The sequence below is a fragment of the Trifolium pratense genome, linkage group LG6 (genome assembly GCF_020283565.1).
Source record: "Trifolium pratense cultivar HEN17-A07 linkage group LG6, ARS_RC_1.1, whole genome shotgun sequence".
Lineage (NCBI taxonomy): Eukaryota > Viridiplantae > Streptophyta > Magnoliopsida > Fabales > Fabaceae > Trifolium > Trifolium pratense.
The window spans coordinates 33,070,930-33,098,319 of record NC_060064.1 but is presented as its reverse complement, the minus strand read 5'-3'; the positions used below and the strand labels follow the sequence as shown (position 1 = coordinate 33,098,319).

The following is a 27,390-nucleotide window of genomic DNA, read 5'->3' as shown; positions in this document are numbered from 1 at the left end:
TGTAAAGAATAATGTGAGATTAGAGTATAACCAAAAAAATCTCCTTTTCACATGCATCTAATTAACAAAATAAATGAAATACGTGTGCAATATATAATATACCTTATAATACGGCCGGGTATAGCTTCATAATGTGCCTCATGCACGGTTGTATGATCGATCAAGCTTTTTAAACCGAAAATTTACAAATATTATAAGCTGTCACCGGAACTGTCAGGACCAATGATTATTCTCAGCTAAAATTGTCGATTGGGCAGCCTAATGGCTAATGCAATTCCTAATTTTCGCAACCTTGCCAGGTGGCATAAGCCAAATATTTATTTTTCTCTAAAACATTATAAGAATTATAAGAATTCGAGTGTTATTAGGGTTTGAGTAGGAATTCATCCTTGTCATTTGTTGTATATTCGCCTTGAAGGATATCCTTTTACTTGGATCAAGAGTGTTGTGGTACCCGTTCCCTTCGTGTTATAGAAGAGAGACTGGGTTGCAATTGCATCATTGTCCCTTAATTGTGTATAGTCAAAAACAAGATGTTGGATTCATTTAAAGCTTCACATCATTACTATTTCTTTAGTTTCAAAATTGATGATGCGAGTACTGACTAATCTGACATAAGTTTAAGAAAACTTTTCTTTCAATCCATCTAATGTTCTCATTGATTAGAGAACCAAAAAGAAAATGAAATACTAGTCTTCAATTTGAAATAAACTAATCAGCATTAAATTGGAAATTCCATGCCTCCTCAAAAGTTACTTTCAAGCCTTCTCAAAGGTTGCTATCAATATTTTGTTATAGAACAGTGAAACAGATACCGTAAAGGAACTCACGCGTAGATACTAATAATAATAATTTAGTATTGTGCCGGCATCAATATTCACGTGTTAGACACCAAATACACCTTTGATGTGAAGTGTCGGTGCAACATAAATTTTTCTGGCCAATTTCATCAATAAAGAAACTTATTTTGCCAATCTTATGTTGCATAACACCAAATTTAGCTAACAGTTAATTTGGAACATATATATAAACATATAATCACAAAACAAATCTATTAAATTCATTTATACAAAAAAGTTCTTCAAAGTTCAAACCAACAAGATTTGTTATCAAAATTCTTCATCCCTTGTACATTTACTCCAAAAAAGGAAAAACCATAATTAAAATCCATACACAAAAAAGGGCACTTAATATGTAACCATGCAATAATACACAGTTCTAATACAGCAGTTTAGCCTAACAGACTAACTAAATTCATCACAATATTCCAATTGAAGGAAACCAATATTTTTCACTCTTCATGTTGACAAAGAAAGACTATTGATAACATTGAGGTAGAAGTTCCAGAATCGATTTCTTTCGGTGATGCGTTCTTGACCAAATGGATGTTCTTCTACATACTTGATCATACTTTCAGCATTAGCTAGTCCATCCAGATATTGCCGTAGATCGCCTCCCAAAGCTGATAAAAATCATTTTGTTATTAATAATGCATAAGTTCTGGATAGTATGAAAAAAAGGGCATCCTTCAAAGATGATCAATTCATGCATTTTTTGTGATTACAAAGTTATAATGTAGCAAAGTACAGATCCCACAAAAAGCCAATTTTAGACAGAAGGTACCTATAGGCAATGTTTGGTTTATTAATTGCTTATGTATAAGCTAGTTCAATAAAAAAAATATAACAAAGTCAATTTTTTTCATATAAGCTATACATTTTTTCACATGCTATACAGAAAAGGTTATAAAAATAAGCGTAAAACATATTATGGACATGTCATAAGCAGAACTCTTCAGAAGAAGTTATGAAAATGATGATGTGAGATTGTAGCCAAAAGCTAAAAGAAAGCTACACAAAACAATATTTAGACAAAATAGCAATAGAAAAGGAACAAAATCAAACAAAACCTTCTGACTTTAGAAATATGAAAGTCATTTTGTACCTAATGAATTGTCTTTCTGATTTTCATAACTGTATGTATGAGGAAATATTGAATTCCATGGCTGCAACAAATTTATCAAAACATTAAACCTAAGTTAGGACATATCATATATATGATAACTGAAAATAAACATGATAAATAAAATTAAGTATAGAGAAAGAGTAAGTTTATTTACAGGATTTAGCAGTGCCTTGTAAGGTGAGTCATCCAAAAGCAATGTGTTTGAGTCATTGTAATATCCCTTCTCCCAAGGAAGATTAGGATCATACTTCTCCCAAATTTTCCTCAAATCCTTAAAAACAAGTGGTTTGTGCCTGTTTTCAAGAGTTGTGAAACTTGTTTCGGTGCAATGTGACAGATCCTGTATAGAATATGTAAAATTAGATCGATGAATATTGACCAATGTTTTACACAGCAAACATTGAATTGCATCTAACAATCGATGTTTCGTCTGAATTGCATCTAACAACTGATGTTTACTGGCTGCAATGATTGCAGCATTTTGTGATTTACAAATGTATCGGGCCAGTGCAATTTCTTTTTAAATTAATTTACAATCAAAGTAGCGTATACAACTCATGGTTTTAAGTCCAAAGTTGTGGACAAAGACAGATTTTGAGGTCTCTACAATGGCAATCAAATTAACATATATAGAACTCATGGTTTTAAGTACAAAGTTGCCGACAAAATAAGACAGATTTTGAGGTCGCTGCAACTGCCTCAAAAACTGCAATTTCAGCTGCATCGGCCGCAGTTTCTTACAGTCTGCCGTGACATAAAGGTTCGGAGTGTAACCTCAACCACAATCACAATTTAAAACCATGATACCTCTAATATATGGAACTAAAGATCTACAACTGAAAACCTAGACAACCCCTAACATTGAAAACACTAATAGATTACATTAACATTACTACTAAAACAGCTTAATAAAAATTAATGCAGACATAACTAAACATGGCTGCTCAAAATCTCAGACTTTAATCAAACATATAATATACTGTTAAGAAGTCCAACATCGGATGCGAGTTGACCTGGACAATGATTTATAAGTAAGAGGCAATCATAACCCTACAAAATCAGCTTGTAGGGTGAGGATTGCCTCTTCTAACAAAACAGACTCTCTATAGCACAAGTTAGTTGAAAAATGAGGAACATTTTGGAAATCATGTAAAATGAATGAGTGCTCAGTAGTGGTTAGTACTCACCCAACAGAAAATCAACTTTTGTTTCATGTCTCCCATCATATAATCAATGACAATGTCCACATTTTTCCTATAAGCAACAAGTAATTAAGTAAATACAAATACAAATTGAAAAGACGTTAAATCGAATGAATTTTTATAGAACACAAAGTTTAAGTTTAAGAATACTTCAATCTTGAAGACCACACAGCCACATCAAATCTCTCAAAGCAGAAGTTCAGAAACTCATGGTAAAATGGCCTTGTGAATACTGAAAAATAAAAACATAATCCAAATCATTAGAAAGCAGATTAATTCATCGATTTAGTGCATATGCCGTCAATGTGTAAAGAATAACAACACTTCAAATTAAAGACATGTTCAGTGTCCGACATGATAGTGGCCCGTGTGATTACATTCATTTAACTCATTATCTCAAATTACTATCAGTGTCAATATCGTATCCGGTCAAAGTGTCAGATCTTCATTGAAAAACTTTTTACACCAACAATGTATCGAAATAAATTCCCTAATTAATTGAAAATTTGTAAAAAATGTAATAAATAACAAAATATAAAATTGGTTTCTCACATGCTTTCCGCGCTACAAATGCATCTGGTTTAGCATGATTCGGAGGTGGAAAAACTATGTCAGCAAGTAGACCATTCAAATCAATAACAAGAAGCTTCTTCTTCTTCGTATTCAAACATCGAAATGATGATATTTCAATTGGAGAGATACACAAATTGTTTTCCTCTTTTTCTTCTTTATCATTAGCAACTGATAATTTTGTCATTATTTCTTTGGTAATAGTATATTCTTCCTTTGCTACACCAAAAACCATTGTTCTTCCTTTTTCTATAAACATGGACATCATAATCATATCATATAGTAGTAATATTCAAATCAATGTAACAAAATCATAATACGTAAACAAAAACAAAGTACTAGAATCAGGGACGGACTTGGGCAGGGGCAAGCAGGGGCTTGGGCCCCTCCCTCCCTCTTGTTCATTGCCTTACAATACTAATAATATATGTGTAGTCATATTGAATAAAAGGATTATACTCCCTCCTTTCTTAGTCATATTTAAGGTCAGTAGCAATGATTAAGGAAATAAAAATGAAATACACTACTTTTAAAATTATACTATCAATTTTTTGAAGGAAATTTTATTGTCAGACTTTACTTAATCATCTTGCTACTGAATTCAGATTTTATTTATTTAACATTTAATATTAAATTTTTCGGCCCCCTGTCTCATCAATTTCTGGATCCGTCCCTGACTAGAATCATAAATACAATAATTGAACTAGGTGTGTGTGTGTGTGTATGATAAGAACAAGATCAACAACATGAGTACTATTAAAAAAGACAGAGAAAAGATATCAGAATTAGAGAAATTTGAATACTATAACATACCTGAAGATGATTTTGGATTTTTCTAGTTCATGAGTTAAACACAAAGAATACGTATAAATAGAGAAGAGAAAATATGAATGAAAGATTTGAAGTATTGACCTTTGGGTTTTCGATGACTTGGGAAGTTGGAACTGTTTTTATGACAGAAAGGGAAAGTACTTGTAATGTTCCAACTTCCAAGGACAAAGTGGGGAAATCAAAACTTGCTTTTTATGTTTTTTTTTGGTAAATAGAGGGATTTGGATAGGTTGTTAACTGATCCACACAGTTACACGTAGTAGTCGTGACCGGCAAAAATACATCGGACGGTTCTGATTTATATAATTAATTTGATGATTAATTTAATATAAAATTTAATCTTTGCCACGTATTTATAATCAGACGATCGGGAATATTTAGAACTGTTCATATAACTTCCAAATTATTATTTTTGTTTAACTTTAAAATCATTGTAAATATATATATTTTTTTTTTAATTTGTGCGAAATAATTAACCTTGGCCGTAGTTGTGTGACGAAACATGATGAAGATGCAGGAATATGAGAAGACTATTTAAAGTCTTCTTTTTTTTCTTTATGGCCAAGAAATTACTATCCTTTACGATGCTTCCAAGAAATTCCTTGCCTCATCATGAGGTTTGCTGTCGACAGGCTTCTTTTTGTTTAACAAGATACTTGGCTTGTTTAATTAATAGTAATAATATGGAAAAGAGAAGGTGTTGGTAGTCCATGTCAAAGTTCTTTAAAGATTAAAAAAGTTCTTTAAAAAAAGTTCTTTAAAGATAAAATTTATAAAAAAAAAAAAAAAAATTAAAGATTTTAATGGAGACTTTATGAAAATTATAAATAAATAAAAATTATACTTGTATTCATACCCATACCCACTCATTTTTGTAGATAATTACACACATTTGTTACATATCTAATGTGAATTTTTACCCTATTTTTTGTAGCCACCTACTAGATATGCATATAGCTAGGTGCGATTGTCATTCCTAAAAATTATTAAACTAGATTATAATGTTTAAATATTTTTTAACACAATATTTAAATATTTTTAAAACTAATAAATTACTCTTTTTTTGGCGAAAAAATCTATTTATTTTCATAAAAAATATATTTTTTTATAAAAAATTGATTTAATATTTATATGCTTTTTTTTATACAAAAAAGGGGTCTAAGCCCAAAGAAAGAAGCAACTAAACAACAATGCCTCTAAGGGTAGAAATCCCCATAGCATCTGCTAATAACAACAAGCTCAGTCACGATGGACAATGCTCATACAACCGAATCCCCAAGCCATGATTGCACCCCATGAGCAAGCGCGTCTGCGCATACATTTGCTTCATGGTAGGAATGACACACCTTTATCTCTCAATCCAATGTTAACAACCGACGAATTTCCTGAATAAGACGCCATCCCACAACAGTCCCACCAGTCATGCTATATACGCTTGAATCTACATTCGCCACTAGCTTTGTGGCACCTTTGTCACGAGCAAGGCAAAGGCCATCATGAACTCCTCAAAGCTCCGCTATATACGCACTACACCGGCCCAAATTTCTTGAAAAACCGCCAAGCCAATGTCCATCCGAGTTTCTAAGCAAGCCACGACAACTAGCTACTATGTGTCCTTTACTAGCCCCATCCGTGTTCAAACTTAACCAGCCTTCCTCCAAACATTGCCAAGCAATGGCTATTTCAATCTTTTGCCAATTTGCTATCACAATACCACTAACATCTGCTTCAAAATACTGCAGCACCCATCTCAAAATAAAATGCCACGGCTGGAGGGGACGCAATCTATTGTCTCCATGCACTTCCCTATCTCTCCAAAGCCATAGGTAGTGACAACTAGGAGCCCAAACACTAGCCCAAGTCAATTTTTTGTCCCATCCAAGCTGCTTCTTTATGTTTAACACAATCCACTCATCAAGAGTAGCTTCAAAAAACCAATCTCTATCCTCTCCATTTAACAAATTGCACCAAACACTCTTTGCCAGGGGACAATCTCTCAACACATGTAAAGTGTCCTCAACCACATCAACACGATGATTACACCACGGCTCACCGTTGTGCATTTTATTCTTCCAATAATTTGTTAAAAGGCTATCTTGACGAATTAGCCAAATAAAGGTTTTGATCCGTTCTGGAACTCGCAGCATCCATATTCGAAGCCAATCCGTTTCCCACGCCTCGTCACTAAACTGGCATAAAAGTGTATAGGCCGAAGCAATGGAAAAGTCACCATCTGAAGTGCCACTCCAAGCCACCTTATCATCGTTGCTGTCATTAGAAGGAGGCATAATAGCATGTAATTTGTTAATGAGATTGTTGGGCAACCATGGTAGTAACAATTCGAACCTCCACCCCCCATTAACATCTATTAGATCCTTAACCATCATATGATTCAATTCCTCTGGAACCATGATACCAAGTCATGAATGGACTTGTCTTGATACAACCACTTGTCATCCCAAGCTCTAACGTGATTCCCATTACCAATAGACCAAAATTCATATAAATTTAGGCTATTCCAAGTATTCACCAAAATTCATATATGCTTTTTAAAGAAAATGTTTTTATCATTGAAAATTTAATTTCATCAAAAAGTATTGATGCATTAAAAAATTAATATACTTCTATAAAAAGAGATTGGATGAAAAATCATTCATTGAAAATATAATAATAAATGGATTGTTAGATAAGGTTAAGTTACATTACTTTTCGTGGTTGAAGGCCTAAAATGTTCTTTGGTTTGTCTCGGCATTAGCTAAGCTTTCGATTCTCAGTTTTTGATTGTATGATGTATGTAAACTTTTGAGGTTCTGATCAGTGCATTTTAATGCACATTCTTCTACTATTGTACTAGTGTATTCCTATGGTTTAATTTACTATTTTCACTATTTTAAGGTGTTTTTATATTTAAGTTTATTTCTAACTCTATTTTATTTTCGCACTTAATTTATGAATAAATAGCACTTTGACACCCTTCCGGTCCGCAGGTCATAACTGGAGTTACAAATATCGGATTGAGGCGCAGGAAGATGCGTTGGAAAGCTGAGATCAAGAGCTACGACTTTCATGTTGAGGCCAAAACCCAGTTCGGAGCGCAAGTGTGTCAAATAATTGCGTTTATGTTCCAGACGAATTTAATTCAGCACAACTTTATATTTTTCGGCCCAATTGTTTTAAGGCCCGTTCCATGTATTATTTAAACTGAAAAAAAGGCAGCTAGGGTTATTGATTTCACTGTTCACGAAATATTCAAACCCTAGAGCAGCCGTCATCTTCCATGGAGAACTAAACTTCTATTGATCCATTGGTGTAAGGAACTTTGTTCTCGAATCTTGAGGTTCGGTTTTAATAGCAAATCGTTATGTTTATGCTTATCATATATCAATTTTCTTGTCTCTCTTTTGTGTATGAGTTGATGCAATTGATGCTTAATTATTTTGTTTCATGTTCATAACATTGAGACTATTCAAATTAATTCACGCTTGTTCAAATTAATCTGAATAGGAAATTGTTATATTATTTTCGCTTGCAAAATAGGGCTGCCGAATTATTGTTATGATTTTTAACTGTGTTATTGGTGACGCTTGATCATCGCCATAGTTAGTCGAACACGCTGGTGCTTAATCAACGAATTCGTTATAAAACTGATTTTCGCTTGTTAAATTAGTTCTATAATCAGCCGAAGCATAAACTGTATGAATATTCATATAAGAACCCATGATAGATGATAAACAAAGTTGCCTAAAACCAATGGATTGATTGCTTTTATATTAATTAAATTCGTAATCTCTGTTATTGCTTCCACAAACAAAAAAACCCCAAATTGCAACCTTTAAATTCATTCTAATATTGTTAAACCGATCGTGAGTCCTTGCGAAACGACCAAGGTCACTACCTTGTACTACTTATTTTAAAATTATTTTGATCACGAAACGACGGTGATCAGGTTCTGATCGACACATCTTGTGCTGGGCAGAATTTCTAGTTGGTGTTAATATAATTTCATTTTTGCTTGTTCAAAAATAATAATAAATGGATTGCATGGTTTTTATATTTGGTAAATGAATTAGATTAATTTTTTTTAAAGAATTTGTAATGTATCGCTAATAAAGTATTGAATCATTTTTATCCTTGGATTAGAATACAAATCCATCATGTTTTAATCAATTTGAAATAGACTAATCATGTCCTCGTGAGTTTAACTCAGTTAGTAGGGAGTAGGGACATCACATATATTATGCGGGAGTCAGGGTTCGAATCGCGAACACTTCATTTATTCACCTTTAAGGTGAAATTTCTAATCACTAGACTAAACAGATACCGTACACAACACTAACACAGAGATACTAATCATAATTTAAGAAAATGAAAATTGATTGATTATAAGTATATGTGTCAGTTTACGCTGGCATCAATACTCGCGTGTTAGACACCAAACACACATTCGATATCAAGCATCGGTTCTATGCTACATACATTTCTGGCCAATTCATAGCTAAAGAAGCTTACTTTACCATTACCAATCTTATGTTGCTTTAACACCAAATATTGCTAACATATATAAACATATAATCACACAACACATCTATCAAAATTTGTTTTCAAAATTCTTCATCCCTCGTAGATTTACTCCAGAAAGAGGGACACCTATGTAACCATGCAAGATTAATACACCATTCTATAGCAGTTTAGCCTATAAGCAGACTAACTAAATTGATCACACAATCCAATTGAAAGAAACAAAATTTTCACTTTTCAGATTGACAAACAGAAAGACTGTTGATAACATTGAGGTAAAAGTCCCAGAATTCATTTTTTTCAGTGATAGGTTCTTGACCAAATGGATGTTCCTCTACATACTTCACCACGTTTTCAGCATTTGCTAGTTCATCCAGATATTGATGTAGATCGCCTCCCGCAGCTGACGAAAATAAATTTTATCAAAATTTCATCAGAAGAACTCTCTCAAACAAGTGTTTAATGGACATGTGTGATAAGTTATAATTAATCAATCCAAACAAGTCATAGCATGCTGATGTTACTCTAAAAGATGTGAGAATCAAGCCAAGTATTCATTCTGATTCTCATCATTTTGTACCATACCTAATGAATTGTCATCATTCTGATTCTCATAAGTAAATGTATGAGGAAAGATTGAGTTGTATGGCTGCAACAATTTATCAAAACATTGAACATAACTTAGGACATATTATATACTATTATTAAGCATGATAAATGAAGAAAAATTCAAATAAAAAGTAAATTTATTTACAGGATTTAGCAGTGCCTTGTAGGGTGAGTCATCCAAAAGCAATGTGTTTGACTCATTGTAATATCCCTTCTCCCAAGGAAGATTAGGATCATACATGTCCCAAATTTTCCTCAAATCCTTAAAAACAAGTGGTTTGCGCTTGTTTTCAAGAGTTTTGAAACCTGTTGCAGTACAATGTGACAGGTCCTGTCAAGAATATGTAGAATTAGATGAATCTCTAGACAAATGTTTTACACTAGACACCAATTATGCTAAAACAAAATTCAAGCATCAATCCATAAAGATAGTATGGATAGATGGATTGCATCCGATCCACGTTTCCTTCAGTTGTATTCTCAGCCATACGTTGAAGATCGGATAGTAACGATTTTAAGTTGTATTGTAAATTGTAAATCAGATTCAAAAAGTTAAAACACAAATCAGTTTGATTTGCATCTAACAGTCGATGTTTACCGACTGCAATCATAGCAGCATTTTGTGGTTGCAGATCAATACTGTAGTATATTCCAAAATTTACAAATGTGTCGAGCCAAGTTGATGCAATTTCTTTTAAATTAGTTTCCGATCAAAATAGCTATATACATCTCATGGATGTCCAAAATTGCAGACGCACTATGACAGATTTTGAGGTCACTGCAACGGTGCAAACTGCAATTTCGACTGCATCAGCCACACTTTCCAACATTCTACCGCAATTGCAATTTAAAATCATGATAATACTACAACTGAAAACCTAGATAACCCCTAACATCAAAAACACTATGAAATAGTACATACTATATAGATTACATTACTAAAAACAGCATAATAAAAATTAATGCATACATAACTCAACATGGCTGCTAAAATTAAAAATCTCACAAAATTAATAGTATGCTTTATAGAAAATCTAACAAAACAGATTCCCTATAGGACAATTTAGTTGAAAATGAAGAACACTTTGGAAATCATGTAAAATTGATGAAGTGCTCAGTAGTAGTTACTAGCTAGTACTCACCCAACAGAAAATCAACCTTTGTTTCATGTCTCCCATCAAATAATCAATGAAATGGTCCACATTTTTCCTACAAAATTATAAAACAAATTAATTAATAAGAAGCAACTAATTAATTGTATACAAATTGAAAACAAAAAGGATTAAGTTTAAGAGTACTTCAATCTTGAAGACCAAACAGCCACTTCAAATCTCTCAAAGCAGAAGTTCAAAAACTCATGGTAAAAAGGCCTCTTGAATACTGAAAAATAAAAACACAATCCAATCAAATAAAAACAGATTAGTTCACAATCTCTTAAGTCAAATGTGTAAGAAATTTTTACACTGTCAATATATTTTACTAATCAGATCAATAAAAATCTCCATAACACCAACACTTCAAATTGAAGATGTGTCGGTCCGCACAATAGTGGCACATATGATTACATTCGATTAACTCATTTTCTCAAATTACTATTAGTGTCAGTATGGTATCCAATCCATGTATCCGTGGTTCATTGAAAAACCTTTTACATGAACCGTGTATCGAAATAAAATTCTTATTTCATTGAAAAAACTTTAAAAAGTACTAATATATAATAATAAAATAAAACAGCTATTTCTCACTTGCTTTCTTCGCTACGATTGCATCTGGTTTAGCACCCTTCGGACGTGGAAAAACAATGTCAGCTAGAAGACCATTCAAATCAAGAACAAGAAGCTTCTTCTTCCTTAAACATCCAATTGATGATATTTCAACTGAAGAAATGCACAGTTTCTTTTCCTGTTCTTTTTCTTTCTCATCAGCAACTGTTAATTTTGTCATGATTTCTTCGGTAAGAGTATCTTCTTCCTTTGCTACACCAAACACCATTTTTCTTAACCAAAACATTGCGCTCAAGTGATTAATGAGCCCCCGGGACAAATCTTTCAGGAGAATCCAAATTCGATTCCTCATGAGAACAATTAATGGTCAAACTTTACTTATCTTGTGGCCGAACTCTGGATTACCGGTCCCCTTTTCCTAGAAACTAGAGGGTTAATACAAAAAAAAAAAACATTGTTTTTCCTCTTATCTAATTCATTCAAAATTAATTCTATAAACATAAACATCATAATCATATCACATAATATTCAAATTAATGTAACATAATCATATTACATAAACAAAAACTAAAGTACTAGAATCATAAATACGATAATAATTGTACTAGGTTTGTGATAAGAACAGGAACAAAAACATGAGTAGGAATCAAAAAGACAGAGAAAACAGACTAAAAGAAACTCAAATGTGACGTACCTGAAGATGGTTCCGTATATTTTCTAGTTCATGACTTGACTTGAACCCAGAAATAGAAATAGAGAATAGAAAAACAAATATAGCATTGACCTTTTGGGCTTTCGGTTTTTCTGACTTTAGAAGTTCGAAATGTTTTTATGACAGAAAAAGAAAGTACTTGCAATAGTTCCAAACACAACAAAGTGGAAAAACGAAAAGTGTTCTGATCTCTCTCTCACTTTAGTTTTTTCTCTTTTGGAATTTTCACATGGAGTTGTCTTCTAATTTTCATAAATTTATAATTTTAACCTTTTAATTTTTATAATAATAATTTTGGCCCTTTAACTTTTTACCTAATTTTATAATAGGTTGGTCGGACCTACTAATTGTAATTAAGTTAATGCACATGTAGAATGTGACTCACATTACACACTTGTGTGCTTGCATGTAATCCTTTTAGTTGTTTTTCACCAAATAAGCTTCAAGTTTTATAATAGAGGTAACAGTAAAGGAAAATTCTATGGTACATTCCTTAGTTGGAATGTTTTGGTACATTCCAAAACTGGCCAATGAGGATGCAGTGTTGACCAACTTTGAATGATATGATACAACCTTTATGTATGGTACTTACCATGGAACTTACCATCTTTTAATATTTCAATTAAGTCCCTTACATATTAAAACTTACACAATTACCCCAATATTTATATTTTGTTAATTTTAATTATGAATGTAAAATCAATTAAAACTAAAATTAAATAATAAAACAAAAACATGACAAATTAACTTTTGAATTTTTTTTCAATCAAACATCGTTTTCCTTCTTCTGAGGTTGTGTTCATTACCAGCAAATACACAACATCATCATCTTCTGAGTTTGAGTTTGTGTTCATCACCAACAAAGTGTAAACAACAACATTAACCTCCAATACGCTCGCCATTGTTGGACGAACTTGCTAGCTCATCGTTTTCCTCTTCTGAGTTTGAAAGAAACTCCATCCGACGGCGAGTTTGTGGAAGAAGTTTGCGTGTGCGTTTGCATAAGGTAAATACGAAACAGAAATAGTTTGCGTGTGCATAAGAATTAATTTGATTTCAATTTGGGAATTAGGGTTTATGCAGAAAATCAGTTTGATTTCGTTTGGGAGTTAGGGTTCATGCTGAAATTGAATTGCAGTTTTATTTGTAATTAGTTATTAAGAATTAGTTTGATTTTCAATTTGGGAATTAGATTTAATTTGTTTTCTGTATAAAATTAGTCGTGTGTATAAATTTGATTTTCAGTTGTGTTAGTTACCTTTCATTTTGTTTATCAATTTTGGAGGTATTGTTTTTGATGGTGACAATTGTTGTGTTTCAGGTTCACAACAATGGTAAAAATTGATGAATCTCTAGATGTTGATTCGAATGAAGTTAGTTCAACCGATAGTCATACATCTGATGATGAGGATTCCAGCTATTCGGTGTCCGGTGGGCATGATAGGTCAGATGATGGCGATGATACTGGTGACCACCATGATGATGATGATGATGGTGATGATGATGATGATGATGATGATGATGATGATGATGATGATGATGACCATGATTTTGGTGATGAAGCATCTATAGGTGAAAGAGCGGTACGTATTAATTCTATGACTGCTGATGAAATTCGTGGTATGGAATTTGGTAGTGTTGACGAAGCTTATGAATTTTATTATCAATACGGTAAATGTAAAGGTTTTTCCGTTAGGAAAAGTGATGATAAGAAAAAAATAGGGCCTGATGGTAGTAAAATAATAACAAACAAGCTTTTTGTATGCAGTAGACAAGGTTTACGAGATAAGAGACACATATCTAGGTTAGATAGGAAAAGAGAGCATAGACGTTTGACACGTACGAAATGCACGGCTAGGTTTCGTGTGACATACAAAGCCAATAAAGGTAGATTTGTAGTGTCTGTGTTTGAAGAGACTCATAACCATGAATTAACATCAGCTAGGTTTGTGCACTTACACCCGGTTTATCGTAAAATTAGCGAAGCAGATAGAGCTCAGGTTGATGGTATGCAGTCACGTGGAATTAGAACTTGTCATATTATGGGGTACATGGTTGCTCAGAAGGGTGGATATGGTGGTGTTGGGTTTACGAAGAAAGATCTTTATAATTATTTTGATAAAAAAATGCGTGATATTGTTAAAGATGGTGATGTTGCCGCATCGCTACATTATCTTAATGCAAAGTCAGCTACTGATCCCATGCTCTATGCTGAATATGCTGCTGACACTAGCAATGGACGGATGAAGTCTCTTTTTTGGGCTGATGGGACCAGTAGATCTGACTACTTCTGTTTTGGAGATGTGGTTGCATTTGACACAACATACAAGAGGAACAAATACAACCTCCCGCTGGTTATATTTTCAGGTTGTAACCACCATTCCCAAACAATAATTTTTGGCGCTGCGTTGGTATCAGATGAAACCACGGAGACGTATAAGTGGGTGTTGAATTGTTTTTTGGAGTGTATGGAAAATAAACGCCCAAAAGCTGTGGTGACAGATGGAGATGGGGCTATGAGGGAGGCTATAAAAGAGGTTTTCCCCGATGCGACCCATCGGTTATGTGCCTGGCATTTGAATAAGAATGCAGGTGAGAATGTGAAGAATTCAGGTTTTTTGAAGGGATTTAAAAAAGCCATGTTCTCAAATTTTTCAAAGGATGATTTTGAAGAGTATTGGTCAGAGATGATTAAAGAAAATGGAGTTGAAGGACATCCTTGGGTTATCAAAACCTACGAGAACAAGTTACTATGGGCAACTGCATACCTGCGGGATAAGTTTTTTGGACGTATAAGAACTACGTCTCAATGTGAAGCAATCAATGCAATAATAAAGAGTTATGTCAGAAAGAAAGGATGCATCTTTGAATTTATGCAAAATTTTGAGCAGGCTCTAAGAGGCTACAGAAACAATGAACTTGTTGAAGATTTTAAGTCAAAGTTTTCAGAACCTGTGTTGACAACTCAACTACGTTTGATTGAGAGCAATGCCGCTAAAATCTATACAGCGGAGATTTTCAAAGAAGTGAAAGAAGAAATTATGAAGGCCGGTGAATTGATTGTTAAGCATAAAAAGGAAATTGGAGATACTAAGTTTTATACTTTGACTAAATATTGTCGGGATGTGTATGAAAGAACAGTTGTTTACGATGGTGATACATTCCAATGTTCGTGCCGGTTGTTTGATTCTCGTGGACTTCCTTGTTCTCATATTTTTCACGTGATGAAGGAAGAACATGTTGATCACATTCCTAGCACTTTGGTATTGTCGCGATGGACCAAGGATGCTAAAATTGATTATTTGAACATGGTGGATGTTAATGATCCAGTTGATTCCGATGTGATTGAGCTTGCCCGTTTTGGTGCATATTGTTCTGTTCTGACATCATTTTGCAAAGAAGCTTCTAAAAAGAGTGGTGTGTATGGTGACATTATGGATGACCTCATGAATTTAAAAAAAAAATATTGCAGTGTTGAGGATCCTATTGGAACACAAAAGTCAGTTGTTGGTGATCCTATCCCGGTTCAGAGTAAAGGTGCTCCAAAGAAAAAAAAGAATGACGCAAAAGCTCTCAGGCATTGTACTCATTGCAAGAGTACAACTCATAATGCGAGGACTTGTTCGGTAATTTTAATAATTCTTGATTGTTTATCTTTCGACTCATATAATATGTTTTATTAATTATATTGTTTTATATTTGTAGTAAAATTTCTTTTTTATTGTTATAAACAGGACAAAAAGAGAAAAAAAAGTTGCAACGCTGAAAGTAGTGTGCAAGACATAAATTCAGAGCTACCGGTTGACGTTGGTGAAAGTAGTGTGCGACAGAAAAAGAAGAAATGTGCAGAGCAACCGAAAGACCTTTGCGAAAGTAGAGTGGCACCAAAAAAGAAGAAATGTTCAGAGCTACCGAAAGATCGTTGTGAAAGTATTGTGCAAAAGAAAAATAAATGTTCGGTGCAACTGAAAGAGCGTGGCGCTAATGTGTCAACACCAACACATATTGATGTTACTAGTGCGACCGGGCAATTCACTCCGATGTATGGATTTCAACATATGATTCCTATGTTACATCCGGTTATGACAGATGCACGTACCATCTGGACAACATGTTCCACCTGCACAACATGTAACTTCTGTACCACATGTACCACCTATATACCAAATGTATGGAATGAATGTTGGTGCAAATTCAACTTCGTGTTATGGTCTGTTACAACAGGTGATGAAATCTGCTGATGGACAACAATGAGTTTTTCTTTATTTGGGCTGTAATGTTTATGATATTTTGAAACTAAGTTTATTTTTTAAATGTACATTTACATTGAGATTTGGAATGAATTGAACCATAAATTATTGTTTTTAAGGTACTGTTAAATTATGATTGATTTTTGGTACTTAATGTTTGTTAACACTATTACTGAAAACATATGCTAAAGGAGAAAAAAAAAAAAAAAAAAAAAAAGGAGCAAGGCATATGTTTAAGCAGGCCATGTAAGTATTTGTGTTATTTATATTTTGATGCGCGAAAGAATAACGAATTAATTGATTTGGTGCAGTGGTTAGGGCGTTTATCTTGGAAAGACTTGGCAGGAGTTCGAATCCTGTTGGGGTCTTTTTTTACATTATTATTTCCAATTTTATGTTTTAATTATTTCATTTTGTATGATTTGTAAAGTTGTAGTTAATTTGATATTTAAAATTAATTTATTTTAATAGACATATTTTGGGGGGTAATTATTATTTAAATGAGTAATTAATTATTATTCAAAATTTAACTCGTACTAAACTTCGGTTTAAAGTAGGAACCGACATCGTAAACTTCATTTTGAATTATTTCCAACATATATCGGTGACTTTTAAATTTGAAACGAGTAATGGCCTTATCTATTGATCCAACATATATCGGTGACTTTTAAATTTCAAACGAGAAATTACTTTAAATTTTAAAAAAATTTGTTCGTAGTAACTTTAAATTTCAATTAAGAACCGATAACCCTAATAGTAGACTTAGATGTATGATCCCGGTTCCGATTAACGAATAATGGCCTTATCTATTGTTCCAATATATATCGGTGACTTTTAAATTTCAAACGAGTAATTACTTTAAATTTAAAAATTTGTTCGTATTATATTTCAATTAAGAACCGATAACCCTAATAGTAGACTTAGATGTATGATCCCGGTTCCGATTAACGAATAATGGCCTTATCTATTGATCCAACATATATCGGTGACTTTTAAATTTCAAACGAGTAATTACTTTAAATTTAAAAATTTGTTCGTATTATATTTCAATTAAGAACCGATAACCCTAATAGTAGACTTAGATGTATGATCCCGGTTCCGATTAACGAATAATGGCCTTATCTATTGATCCAACATATATCGGTGACTTTTAAATTTCAAACGAGTAATTACTTTAAATTTAAAAATTTGTTCGTATTATATTTCAATTAAGAACCGATAACCCTAATAGTAGACTTAGATGTATGATCCCGGTTCCGATTAACGAATAATGGCCTTATCTATTGATCCAACATATATCGGTGACTTTTAAATTTCAAACGAGTAATTACTTTAAATTTAAAAATTTGTTCGTATTATATTTCAATTAAGAACCGATAACCCTAATAGTAGACTTAGATGTATGATCCCGGTTCCGATTAACGAATAATGGCCTTATCTATTGATCCAACATATATCGGTGACTTTTAAATTTCAAACGAGTAATTACTTTAAATTTAAAAATTTGTATTATATTTCAATTAAGAACCGATAACCCGTATTATATCCGATTAACGAATAATGGCCTTATCTATTGATCCAACCGACTTTTAACCGAGTAATTACTTTAAATTTAAAAATTTGTTCGTATTATATTTCAATTTAGAACCGATAACCCTAATTGGGCCATGTTTCTATTTGTACCCCCTGTAATAGGCCCAGTTTAGAAGCACATCAAATATTTGTATTTCCCACAAATACACACGCACGTGGCGACGAAAGGTCACACCTTTCGCCACTTTACTTTTTCACTCTTCCCCTTCCACACAACGTTTCACTCCATTAACTTGCACTCTCACTCTGCTTCAAAATTCCTTCCCTATCGTCCAAAGCGTACCGCTGATTTCAAAGCCTGGTTTTTGAAAACCACCAATGGCGTCCTCGTCGCAAAACAGGTAACCCCTTTTCAACTTACATTGACGTTGTCGTTGCGTGTTTTTTTTCTTTCGTTTCGTTAAACTTCGCGGGTAATAGTTTTTAATCAAACTTCAGAGAGATCGAAGTGTCCTGTGATGCATGCACTTGTTGTTGTTAAACATGTTCTAGGGTTTCAAGTAGTGTTTTTTGTTTTACGGAAGAATGAAAATTAATTTTTACCCAAAATTTGTTTTTTTTTTGTTGTTTAATGGATGAATAAGTTATTGATGTGCTATCTGTTGATGGCGATTTGATTTGATTTTTTTTATTAGGCTTTTTTTCTTTTTTTTTTTTACAACGATGAATGAAAAAAGTTATTCTTTATATTATTAATTTTGAAAAAAAAAAAATTGTTGTTTGATGTATGAACAAGTTAATGACATCTCTGTTAATGGTGTTTTGATATAATTTTTTCCTTTATTAGGTTGATGTTGTTTTCGTAACCTCGCATCTGGAAAAAACAATGCTTAGATTCAAAAGAAATTTATGTTTATTGTGTTCTATGTACATGTGTTATGACAAAAGTTTCTATTTTTGGTTAAAACATGATGTTTAACATGTTTTTTTTATGCTGAAATTAGGATGAACAGAGTCAAAATTGAACCAGAGAATCTTATTTACTTAAGTTCTGACGATGAGGGTCCAATAGTTAAGGGAAGGAGGAATGGAAGGATGCAGAGCAAGGGTGAGGCATCACAGGGCATGAATGGAAGGATGCAGGGCAGTAGTCCTCCAGTACAGGGCATGAATGGAAGGATGCATGGCAGTAGTCCTCCAGTACAGGGGAGGAATGGAAGGATGCAGAGCAATCGTACTCCAGTACAGGGCAGGAATGATTCGGTGCGGGGCAAGAGTGCTGCAGCAGAGGCCAATGCTCATAATTGCGAATGGGTAACTCCGGTTTCCCGAGCAATTCAGAACTTGAAGAAAAAACAAACATTGGTGAGTGTTGGTGATTTCATTAGTTTTAATTCTATTTCACTTAAGTTTATTAATTCATTGCTGACTTACTTTTGTTTTTCAAATATTTGTCCAGCATCTTCCAGCTTGGGTTGTGCAGGATCGTCTACAAGGATTGTCTGGGATTAGGCTGCGATCTCATACCAACCGCCGTATCTATAACTGCACTATTTTGAATCCGGGACGAGGCCCGTTTCAAAGATACATTGGTAGTGGCTGGTATGATTATCTGGACGATCACAAGCCTAAAGTTGGTGACCTGCTGCATTTTTCTGTTAAAAAATCCCCTCCTGAGTTCATGGCTGTTGAATTATTCCGCAAAGATCCCACCAGTTGAATTGATTGTTAAGCTTTATGGATGTATCATGTGTAGTATTTAGTGACTGTTTAAGTTCTATTAGTTTAATGAATTAACAAATTCCTGAATGGTTGTATTATTTTATGTTTTCGTATTTTATGTTTAAGTGTATCAATCTCTACTCTTAGTAGTAGCCGGACAACATTTTGGATCATTGCAATGAAATGTTTGTGTTTAATTTAGTATATTTTGGATCATTGCTTACAAAAATATAAGGTTTAGGAATAGTAGGTTTTTGATTGTTGCTTAAATAGCATTTTGTATCAAAATGTGTTAATGTTTTGCCAAAATGTTGCAGTTTTTAGATCATGAGTGACTCTGTAGGAAGCACCGACACCTCTTTGTTTAGACGTGTCGCGGTGTTCGGCACGTGTCTGTGTCCGACACTTCTATTTTCGCTTGTCCCACAATTGTCAGATAGCTCATATCGACGTCGGAAAAAATTCAATTTTTCCTTTAGTTTGACATTCATGTAAGACTCTCATACTTGCTCAAATTAAATTTACATTAATATATTTTGATTCTCAATTATATGGTTTCATAACTACAAAAAAAAACTATGTAGCGATTTGGTTAAAAAAAAAAAAAAACTATGTAGCGGTGTCGGTGTCTTATATTTTTTACGTTATCAGTGTCTGTGTCGTATCGCAGTGCCCGTGTTGGAGTCCATGCTTCATATGTTGTTAATTATGTTACTGTACTCATTAAACTCAATAAATAGGTATCCTTTTTCAAATTGAGTCAGTTTTGGAAGTTGGAACAGCCTATAACCATGCTAAACCCATTTGTCACGCTAAACCTATGTCTTATGCCTATATTTACTCCCCTATGTGATGGAAATGTTTTCCATACGTTCACTCCATAACCCCACATGTTTTAAAAGGAAAATCGTTGATTTAACAAAACAATTATATTGAGCAAAATTTAAAAATTATTCTTCATACCTTAAAAGTTTAAACATTACAACGAAATATAAATTAGATTAATTAGGCAAACATGTTATAGTATACATAGATCAAAATCCAGGAAAAGATCAACAAGTTCTTAAACATTTTGGATGTCTTCCTTTCATTCTGTAGTTTCATCTTCATCTTCTCTCCCTTTTGGTATTGAATTTCTTTTACAATGGTAACCACGTCTCTGAACAACTCTGAGCATCTGCAACCACAAATTTTTGTTCCACAATTTGTATCTGAATCGTTATAACCCAGAACATTTCTGAGTTCAGGCTCGCTTGGTCGAACAGTTGGACGAACATAGGGAGGGTGTCCTTCAATTAGGTCATCCCAATCGAAAAGGTTACAACTCCCAGCTTTCTATGAACAACACCAACAGACAACATTGAACGAATTTTCAATTGTCAGGAAACAGAGCAACTATAAATCAATCGAAACAGAATGACAAGCAATTAATTAAAAAATTAAAAAAGTAAGTTCTACAAAATCGTATGGAACGAAACCTACCCCATGAGTTGCACACTTCCAAAACCTCCTTTTAGGATTTTCGGTTGTATTGGATACGTACATCCTCATTGGTTTTTTGCAACCACATTCTGGGATTTGGACTGCCATGGAGTTTGCAACAGAAGAGGAAGACATTGTTGAATTAGTAACACAAACGATTTATTTGTTGAAGGTGATTCTGTAAACTAGGTGAGAAAATTTGGGAATTTAGGGTTTTGGGAAGAGAAGAAATGGGTCTTTCGAATTACATTAGTAGATTATATATTTTTGGTTTAGATGGGGGAGCATAATTAAAGGATGCAGAGCAAGTCTAAATAGAGAAAACGTATCGACAGTACGATCAACATCAATGGTTCAGATTTATTAGGCTAAGCTATATCACGTCCGTCCAATATGGACCAAGGGCTGTGATTAAAATTCTTTCCCCAAATATGACTAACATCAGTGCAGCATATCTTGCTGGTTTATTATAACCTTTTTTTTTTTTTTACAAAAATTATAATTATTTTAAAATAAAAAATTTGTTCGTAGTATAAAATTTGTTCGTAGGACTAATGGCCTTATCTATTGATCCAACAGATATCGGTGACTTTTAAATTTCAAACGAGTAATTACTTTAAATTTTAAAAAAATTTGTTCGTAGTAAGTTTAAATTTCAATTAAGAACCGATAACCCTAATAGTGGACTTAGATGTATGATCTCGGTTTCGATTAAGGACTAATGGCCTTATCTATTGATCCAACATATATCGGTGACTTTTAAATTTCAAACGAGTAATTACTTTAAATTTAAAAAAAATTTGTTCGTATTATATTTCAATTAAGAACCGATAACCCTAATAGTAGACTTAGATGTATGATCCCGGTTCCGATTAACGAATAATGGCCATATCTATTGATCCAACATATATCGGTGACTTTTAAATTTCAAACGAGTAATTACTTTAAATTTTAAAAAAATTTGTTCGTAGTAAGTTTAAATTTCAATTAAGAACCGATAACCCTAATAGTGGACTTAGATGTATGATCTCGGTTTCGATTAAGGACTAATGGCCTTATCTATTGATCCAACATATATCGGTGACTTTTAAATTTCAAACGAGTAATTACTTTAAATTTTAAAAAAATTTGTTCGTAGTAAGTTTAAATTTCAATTAAGAACCGATAACCCTAATAGTGGACTTAGATGTATGATCTCGGTTTCGATTAAGGACTAATGGCCATATCTATTGATCCAACATATATCGGTGACTTTTAAATTTCAAACGAGTAATTACTTTAAATTTTAAAAAAATTTGTTCGTAGTAAGTTTAAATTTCAATTAAGAACCGATAACCCTAATAGTGGACTTAGATGTATGATCTCGGTTTCGATTAAGGACTAATGGCCATATCTATTGATCCAACATATATCGGTGACTTTTAAATTTCAAACGAGTAATTACTTTAAATTTTAAAAAAATTTGTTCGTAGTAAGTTTAAATTTCAATTAAGAACCGATAACCCTAATAGTGGACTTAGATGTATGATCTCGGTTTCGATTAAGGACTAATGGCTTTATCTATTGATCCAACATATATCGGTGACTTTTAAATTTCAAACGAGTAATTACTTTAAATTTAAAAAAAATTTGTTCGTAGTAAGTTTAAATTTCAATTAAGAACCGATAACCCTAATAGTAGACTTAGATGTATGATCCCGGTTCCGATTAACGAATAATGGCCATATCTATTGATCCAACATATATCGGTGACTTTTAAATTTCAAACGAGTAATTACTTTAAATTTTAAAAAAATTTGTTCGTAGTAAGTTTAAATTTCAATTAAGAACCGATAACCCTAATAGTGGACTTAGATGTATGATCTCGGTTTCGATTAAGGACTAATGGCCTTATCTATTGATCCAACATATATCGGTGACTTTTAAATTTCAAACGAGTAATTACTTTAAATTTAAAAAAAATTTGTTCGTAGTAAGTTTAAATTTCAATTAAGAACCGATAACCCTAATAGTGGACTTAGATGTATGATCTCGGTTTCGATTAAGGACTAATGGCCATATCTATTGATCCAACATATATCGGTGACTTTTAAATTTCAAACAAGTAATTACTTTAAATTTTAAAAAAAATTGTTCGTAGTAAGTTTAAATTTCAATTAAGAACCGATAACCCTAATAGTGGACTTAGATGTATGATCTCGGTTTCGATTAAGGACTAATGGCCTTATCTATTGATCCAACATATATCGGTGACTTTTAAATTTCAAACGAGTAATTACTTTAAATTTAAAAAAAATTTGTTCGTAGTAAGTTTAAATTTCAATTAAGAACCGATAACCCTAATAGTGGACTTAGATGTATGATCTCGGTTTCGATTAAGGACTAATGGCCTTATCTATTGATCCAACATATATCGGTGACTTTTAAATTTCAAACGAGTAATTACTTTAAATTTTAAAAAAATTTGTTCGTAGTAAGTTTAAATTTCAATTAAGAACCGATAACCCTAATAGTGGACTTAGATGTATGATCTCGGTTTCGATTAAGGACTAATGGCCATATCTATTGATCCAACATATATCGGTGACTTTTAAATTTCAAACGAGTAATTACTTTAAATTTTAAAAAAATTTGTTCGTAGTAAGTTTAAATTTCAATTAAGAACCGATAACCCTAATAGTGGACTTAGATGTATGATCTCGGTTTCGATTAAGGACTAATGGCCTTATCTATTGATCCAACATATATCGGTGACTTTTAAATTTCAAACGAGTAATTACTTTAAATTTAAAAAAAATTTGTTCGTAGTAAGTTTAAATTTCAATTAAGAACCGATAACCCTAATAGTAGACTTAGATGTATGATCCCGGTTATTAAGGATTAATGGTTTTAAAAAATAAAACATCAACAAATATTAATTTTAAGATTAATAGCTAAAAAACGAGTGATGTATCCAATGCAACAACTGCTAACGTGTTTACATCATCCAATGTTCCATGTCGATTCGTTTTAATCGGACGGTGATTATTTTAGGAAGTCAGAAAGTAAACTTGTTAATGTCAACCATTAGATGACAAACGATGTTGATCCTACGATCCAAAACATGTGTTGCATGACACTGTAAATGTTTGTAGTCTCAAACCAATTAAACGATTCAAATTACAACTTGATACAGTGTTATTTCCCACTTTCCAGTACCAATTGTTTCGTCGCGCCTTACCAATAACACAACAATTAATTTTGCTAACCAACAATCATCATTACAAACCATTACATTTCTTCTCCCAAGAAAGATCATTAACCAAAAATCTTTTCTTCCTCTCACCAAGACTGAACCAGTCCCTTCATATCTCCACTCTCTCACACGCCATTTTTCTTCTTTTTCCCTTCCTTCACCTTCAACTTTCGGCCGTCTTTCAAACTTCCTGCGACGATAATCAATCAAAAAAAATGGTGGAAACTCTTGCCGATGTTCTTCGAAAGCCAGCAAGGGATTATTTTTTGACTGTTCATGTTGCAGGAGAGGTAAGTTTGATACTTTGATAGTATGTTTTGTTGATTTCGTTGTTGATTTTTTTGACTGTTCATGTCGCCAAATATGATTTTTAAAAAATCGCATGATGTTCAAACCATAGATTAGAAAACAGAGCATGTTATATGTTGTTCGTATTTATTTATTTTTATTTCGTTTTGAAACTGGATCTAGATCTTACACTGATTTAGACAAGTTAGAGTAAAAAAATTTTAAAAAACAGAGCATATCTTTGTCCAAAAAACAGAGCATGTCACAAATCTTTGTCCAAAAAACAGAGCATGTTATGTGTGATGTTAATTTTATTTGTTTCCGTTTGTAAATAAGTATGAATGTTTCACTGATTTAGAGTTGGGTTATTGTTACTCGCCAAATTGAGTCCTGTGTCTGTTTTCGTCAATTATGCTTAGTTTCGGTTTGTTTATTTTTTAGGTCCAGGGCGAGGTTGAACGAAGTTTTTACGAAAACTGCAAGGCTGAGTTGGGTCAATTTTGGTACCTGTTTGATTCCAAAGGTCTTCAACTCTGCGTAGAGTTCAACAATGATGATGATGTCCTTAGAATTACGGACGGTTGGATGACTATACGAGAACATTACCAATTTCAAGGTCATCATCCAATTCTCTTCAAATATTTGGGGAACGATCAGTTCCAGATCATTCCCAAAGAGGACCCAATTACTCCTGATAAATTCCCTACTTGGCATACCCGATCACGAGCCCTCCGGAAAGCTGTTACCTTCGAAATTACTATGAAGGATGATCCAGAAATTGTTCCATATTTGGTTGGTATCTCAATCCAATTGTTTTTGTTAATGTTTAAATTGATTATCCGAATTTAAGACAAATTGATGCTTATCAAATTTTCTTTGATCTGTTGCAGATATTGCCAAACGATATGGGGGAGTATTTGTGTGACACGATGTTGGATGAGATCTACATTATTGGAACAATCAGAGAAAAGCATAAGTGTGAGCTAGAGTATCAAATGGATCCGTTCGTGGTATCGATCTTTAGGGGATGGAGGGAAGTTGTTGCCATTAACGGATTTAAAGTTAGAGACCGCCTACTGTTCAACACATCTAGCATATATGATGACCATACCTTTTATGTGAGGAGCTTAAGTTGATTTCAAAGTTTGTAACCATTAGTATTTTGATTATATTTTGGAAAACTTGATGCTTGCCGCCGATGTTGTATGTATTTTGGCTCCCATGTATTTTAGTAGTTTGTTCGTAGTTTGTCATTATAATGACAATTAAAAACTTGTAAAAACAAGTTTTCTAATTTAATGATTACTATTTATAATTATTAATTTTTTTTTTATGATATTTGAGTTATGAATTACGAAGCACCGACAGTCCTCAAATTAGGCGTGTCCGTGTTAGACACGTGTCGGTGTCCTCGTCCGAAACCGACACCGACACTTATATAACTCAGTGTATAATCACATACGACCAATAGCCCAACATAAGGCCATAGGTTAGTATCTTATTTAAAAATAAAAATAAAAATTTAATATTCTTTTTATTTGAAAAAAATTAATTACGAAAAAAAAAATGATTACTATTTATTATTAATTTAAAAAAAACCAAAGTAATACAGATATTTTAAAACTAAATTAAATAACGAATTCAAAATTTAATAATTTTTTTATAATTATTAATTTTTTTTTATGATATTTGAGTTATGAATTACGAAGCACCGACACTCCTCAAATTAGGCGTGTCCGTGTTAGACACGTGTCGGTGTCCTCGTCCGAAACCGACACCGACACTTATGAACTCATACAAATATAACTCAGTGTATAATCACATACGACCAATAGCCCAACATAAGGCCATAGGTTAGTAACTTATTTAAAAATAAAAATAAAAATTTAATATTCTTTTTATTTGAAAAAAATTAATTACGAAAAAAAAATGATTACTATTTATTATTAATTTAAAAAAAAACAAAGTAATACAGATATTTTAAAACTAAATTAAATAACGAATTCAAAATTTAATAATTTTTTTATAATTATTAATTTTTTTTTATGATATTTGAGTTATGAATTAGGAAGCACCGACACTCCTCAAATTAGGCGTGTCCGTGTTAGACACGTGTCGGTGTCCTCGTCCGAAACCGACACCGACACTTATGAACTCATACAAATATAAGGCCATAGGTTAGTATTCTTTTTATTTGAAAAAAATCAATTACGAAATAAATCATGCTTACAATTTATTATTATGGACAACACATTAATTCATGTTGGTTAGCTTACATTGAGCACACAAAAACGTGATGCTTGGCCTTCTACTTACAGTCTTACACACATTGCACTTGCTAATTATTACAACTAAAAAAGCCTATTGAAAAATAAAACCTAGGTAGCTACAACTTCCAATACGTATCAACCTCCCAAATTGTCCAACTCTTAACTTTACTCATGCATAATACTCTTTTGCTTTTCTGAACACAAAAACCGTCCAACTCTAAGCAAACTTCATCATCCAGCAAACAAAACACAATGATAAACACTGATCCACCAAGTCCAAGCACAAAACGCGCCATGCCTGAAAGAAAATCAAAAACCAGTAAGAGAGGAAAAGAAGCTACAAACACTACTTCAAACACTACCACAAACACTACAACTCTAAAGACAAAAACTCAGAACACTAAGACTGAGAAGACTGAAACTCAGCAGCATTCTGAGACTACAAAAAAGAAATTCAAAGCTGAGATTGTTTACATATC

At 32.9% G+C, this 27,390-nt stretch overlaps 3 protein-coding genes across 7 annotated transcripts; 1 reads left to right on the top strand and 2 right to left on the bottom strand.

The window, feature by feature from the left end:
- Positions 1–1,035: 1,035 nt before the first annotated feature.
- Positions 1,036–4,729, bottom strand: LOC123892574 (ubiquitin-like domain-containing CTD phosphatase 1). 3 transcript variants are annotated; one of them, XM_045942386.1, is made up of 7 exons: positions 4,551–4,729; positions 3,720–3,986; positions 3,318–3,399; positions 3,153–3,219; positions 2,120–2,305; positions 1,945–2,005; positions 1,036–1,462 (listed from the first exon to the last, which is right to left on the bottom strand). In XM_045942386.1, the coding sequence occupies exons 2-7, from the start codon at positions 3,970–3,972 to the stop codon at positions 1,299–1,301; spliced, it is 813 nt and encodes a 270-aa protein (XP_045798342.1). In that variant the 5' UTR covers positions 3,973–3,986; positions 4,551–4,729; the 3' UTR covers positions 1,036–1,298. The 3 variants fall into 3 exon arrangements, with proteins under 3 accessions (XP_045798342.1, XP_045798343.1, XP_045798341.1); XM_045942387.1 differs by having other exon boundaries at positions 4,650–4,717; XM_045942385.1 differs by lacking the exon at positions 4,551–4,729 and having other exon boundaries at positions 3,720–4,008.
- A 4,437-nt stretch (positions 4,730–9,166) lies between these two features.
- LOC123889465 (ubiquitin-like domain-containing CTD phosphatase 1) lies at positions 9,167–12,319 on the bottom strand. 2 transcript variants are annotated; one of them, XM_045938808.1, is made up of 7 exons: positions 12,114–12,319; positions 11,441–11,844; positions 10,994–11,075; positions 10,838–10,904; positions 9,841–10,026; positions 9,672–9,735; positions 9,167–9,489 (listed from the first exon to the last, which is right to left on the bottom strand). In XM_045938808.1, exons 2-7 carry the CDS (start codon positions 11,769–11,771, stop codon positions 9,317–9,319), a joined length of 903 nt encoding a protein of 300 aa, XP_045794764.1. In that variant the 5' UTR covers positions 11,772–11,844; positions 12,114–12,319; the 3' UTR covers positions 9,167–9,316. The 2 variants fall into 2 exon arrangements, with proteins under 2 accessions (XP_045794764.1, XP_045794763.1); XM_045938807.1 differs by having other exon boundaries at positions 11,441–11,837.
- Positions 12,320–12,608: 289 nt separating this feature from the next.
- Positions 12,609–16,499, top strand: LOC123887991 (protein FAR1-RELATED SEQUENCE 12-like). 2 transcript variants are annotated; one of them, XM_045936925.1, is made up of 4 exons: positions 12,609–12,710; positions 12,941–13,137; positions 13,453–15,757; positions 15,866–16,499. In XM_045936925.1, the coding sequence occupies exons 3-4, from the start codon at positions 13,463–13,465 to the stop codon at positions 16,370–16,372; spliced, it is 2,802 nt and encodes a 933-aa protein (XP_045792881.1). In that variant the 5' UTR covers positions 12,609–12,710; positions 12,941–13,137; positions 13,453–13,462; the 3' UTR covers positions 16,373–16,499. The 2 variants fall into 2 exon arrangements, with proteins under 2 accessions (XP_045792881.1, XP_045792880.1); XM_045936924.1 differs by having other exon boundaries at positions 12,609–12,715.
- Positions 16,500–27,390: the final 10,891 nt, after the last annotated feature.

Excerpts from the sequence above, each read along its gene's own strand:
- LOC123892574 (XM_045942385.1), bottom strand. The coding sequence starts at position 4,005 with ATGATGTCCATGTTTATAGAAAAAGGAAGAACAATGGTTTTTGGTGTA. Across the intron at positions 3,220-3,317 it reads GTGTGGTCTTCAAGATTGAA|GAAAAATGTGGACATTGTCA; the intron begins GTATTCTTAAAC and ends TGTTGCTTATAG. Across the intron at positions 2,306-3,152 it reads AAAAGTTGATTTTCTGTTGG|GATCTGTCACATTGCACCGA; the intron begins GTGAGTACTAAC and ends TATTCTATACAG.
- LOC123889465 (XM_045938808.1), bottom strand. The coding sequence starts at position 11,771 with ATGAGGAATCGAATTTGGATTCTCCTGAAAGATTTGTCCCGGGGGCTC. Across the intron at positions 11,076-11,440 it reads AATCGTAGCGAAGAAAGCAA|TATTCAAGAGGCCTTTTTAC; the intron begins GTGAGAAATAGC and ends TTTATTTTTCAG. Across the intron at positions 9,736-9,840 it reads ACAAGGCACTGCTAAATCCT|CCATACAACTCAATCTTTCC; the intron begins GTAAATAAATTT and ends AAATTGTTGCAG.
- LOC123887991 (XM_045936925.1), top strand. The coding sequence starts at position 13,463 with ATGGTAAAAATTGATGAATCTCTAGATGTTGATTCGAATGAAGTTAGT. Across the intron at positions 15,758-15,865 it reads ATAATGCGAGGACTTGTTCG|GACAAAAAGAGAAAAAAAAG; the intron begins GTAATTTTAATA and ends TGTTATAAACAG.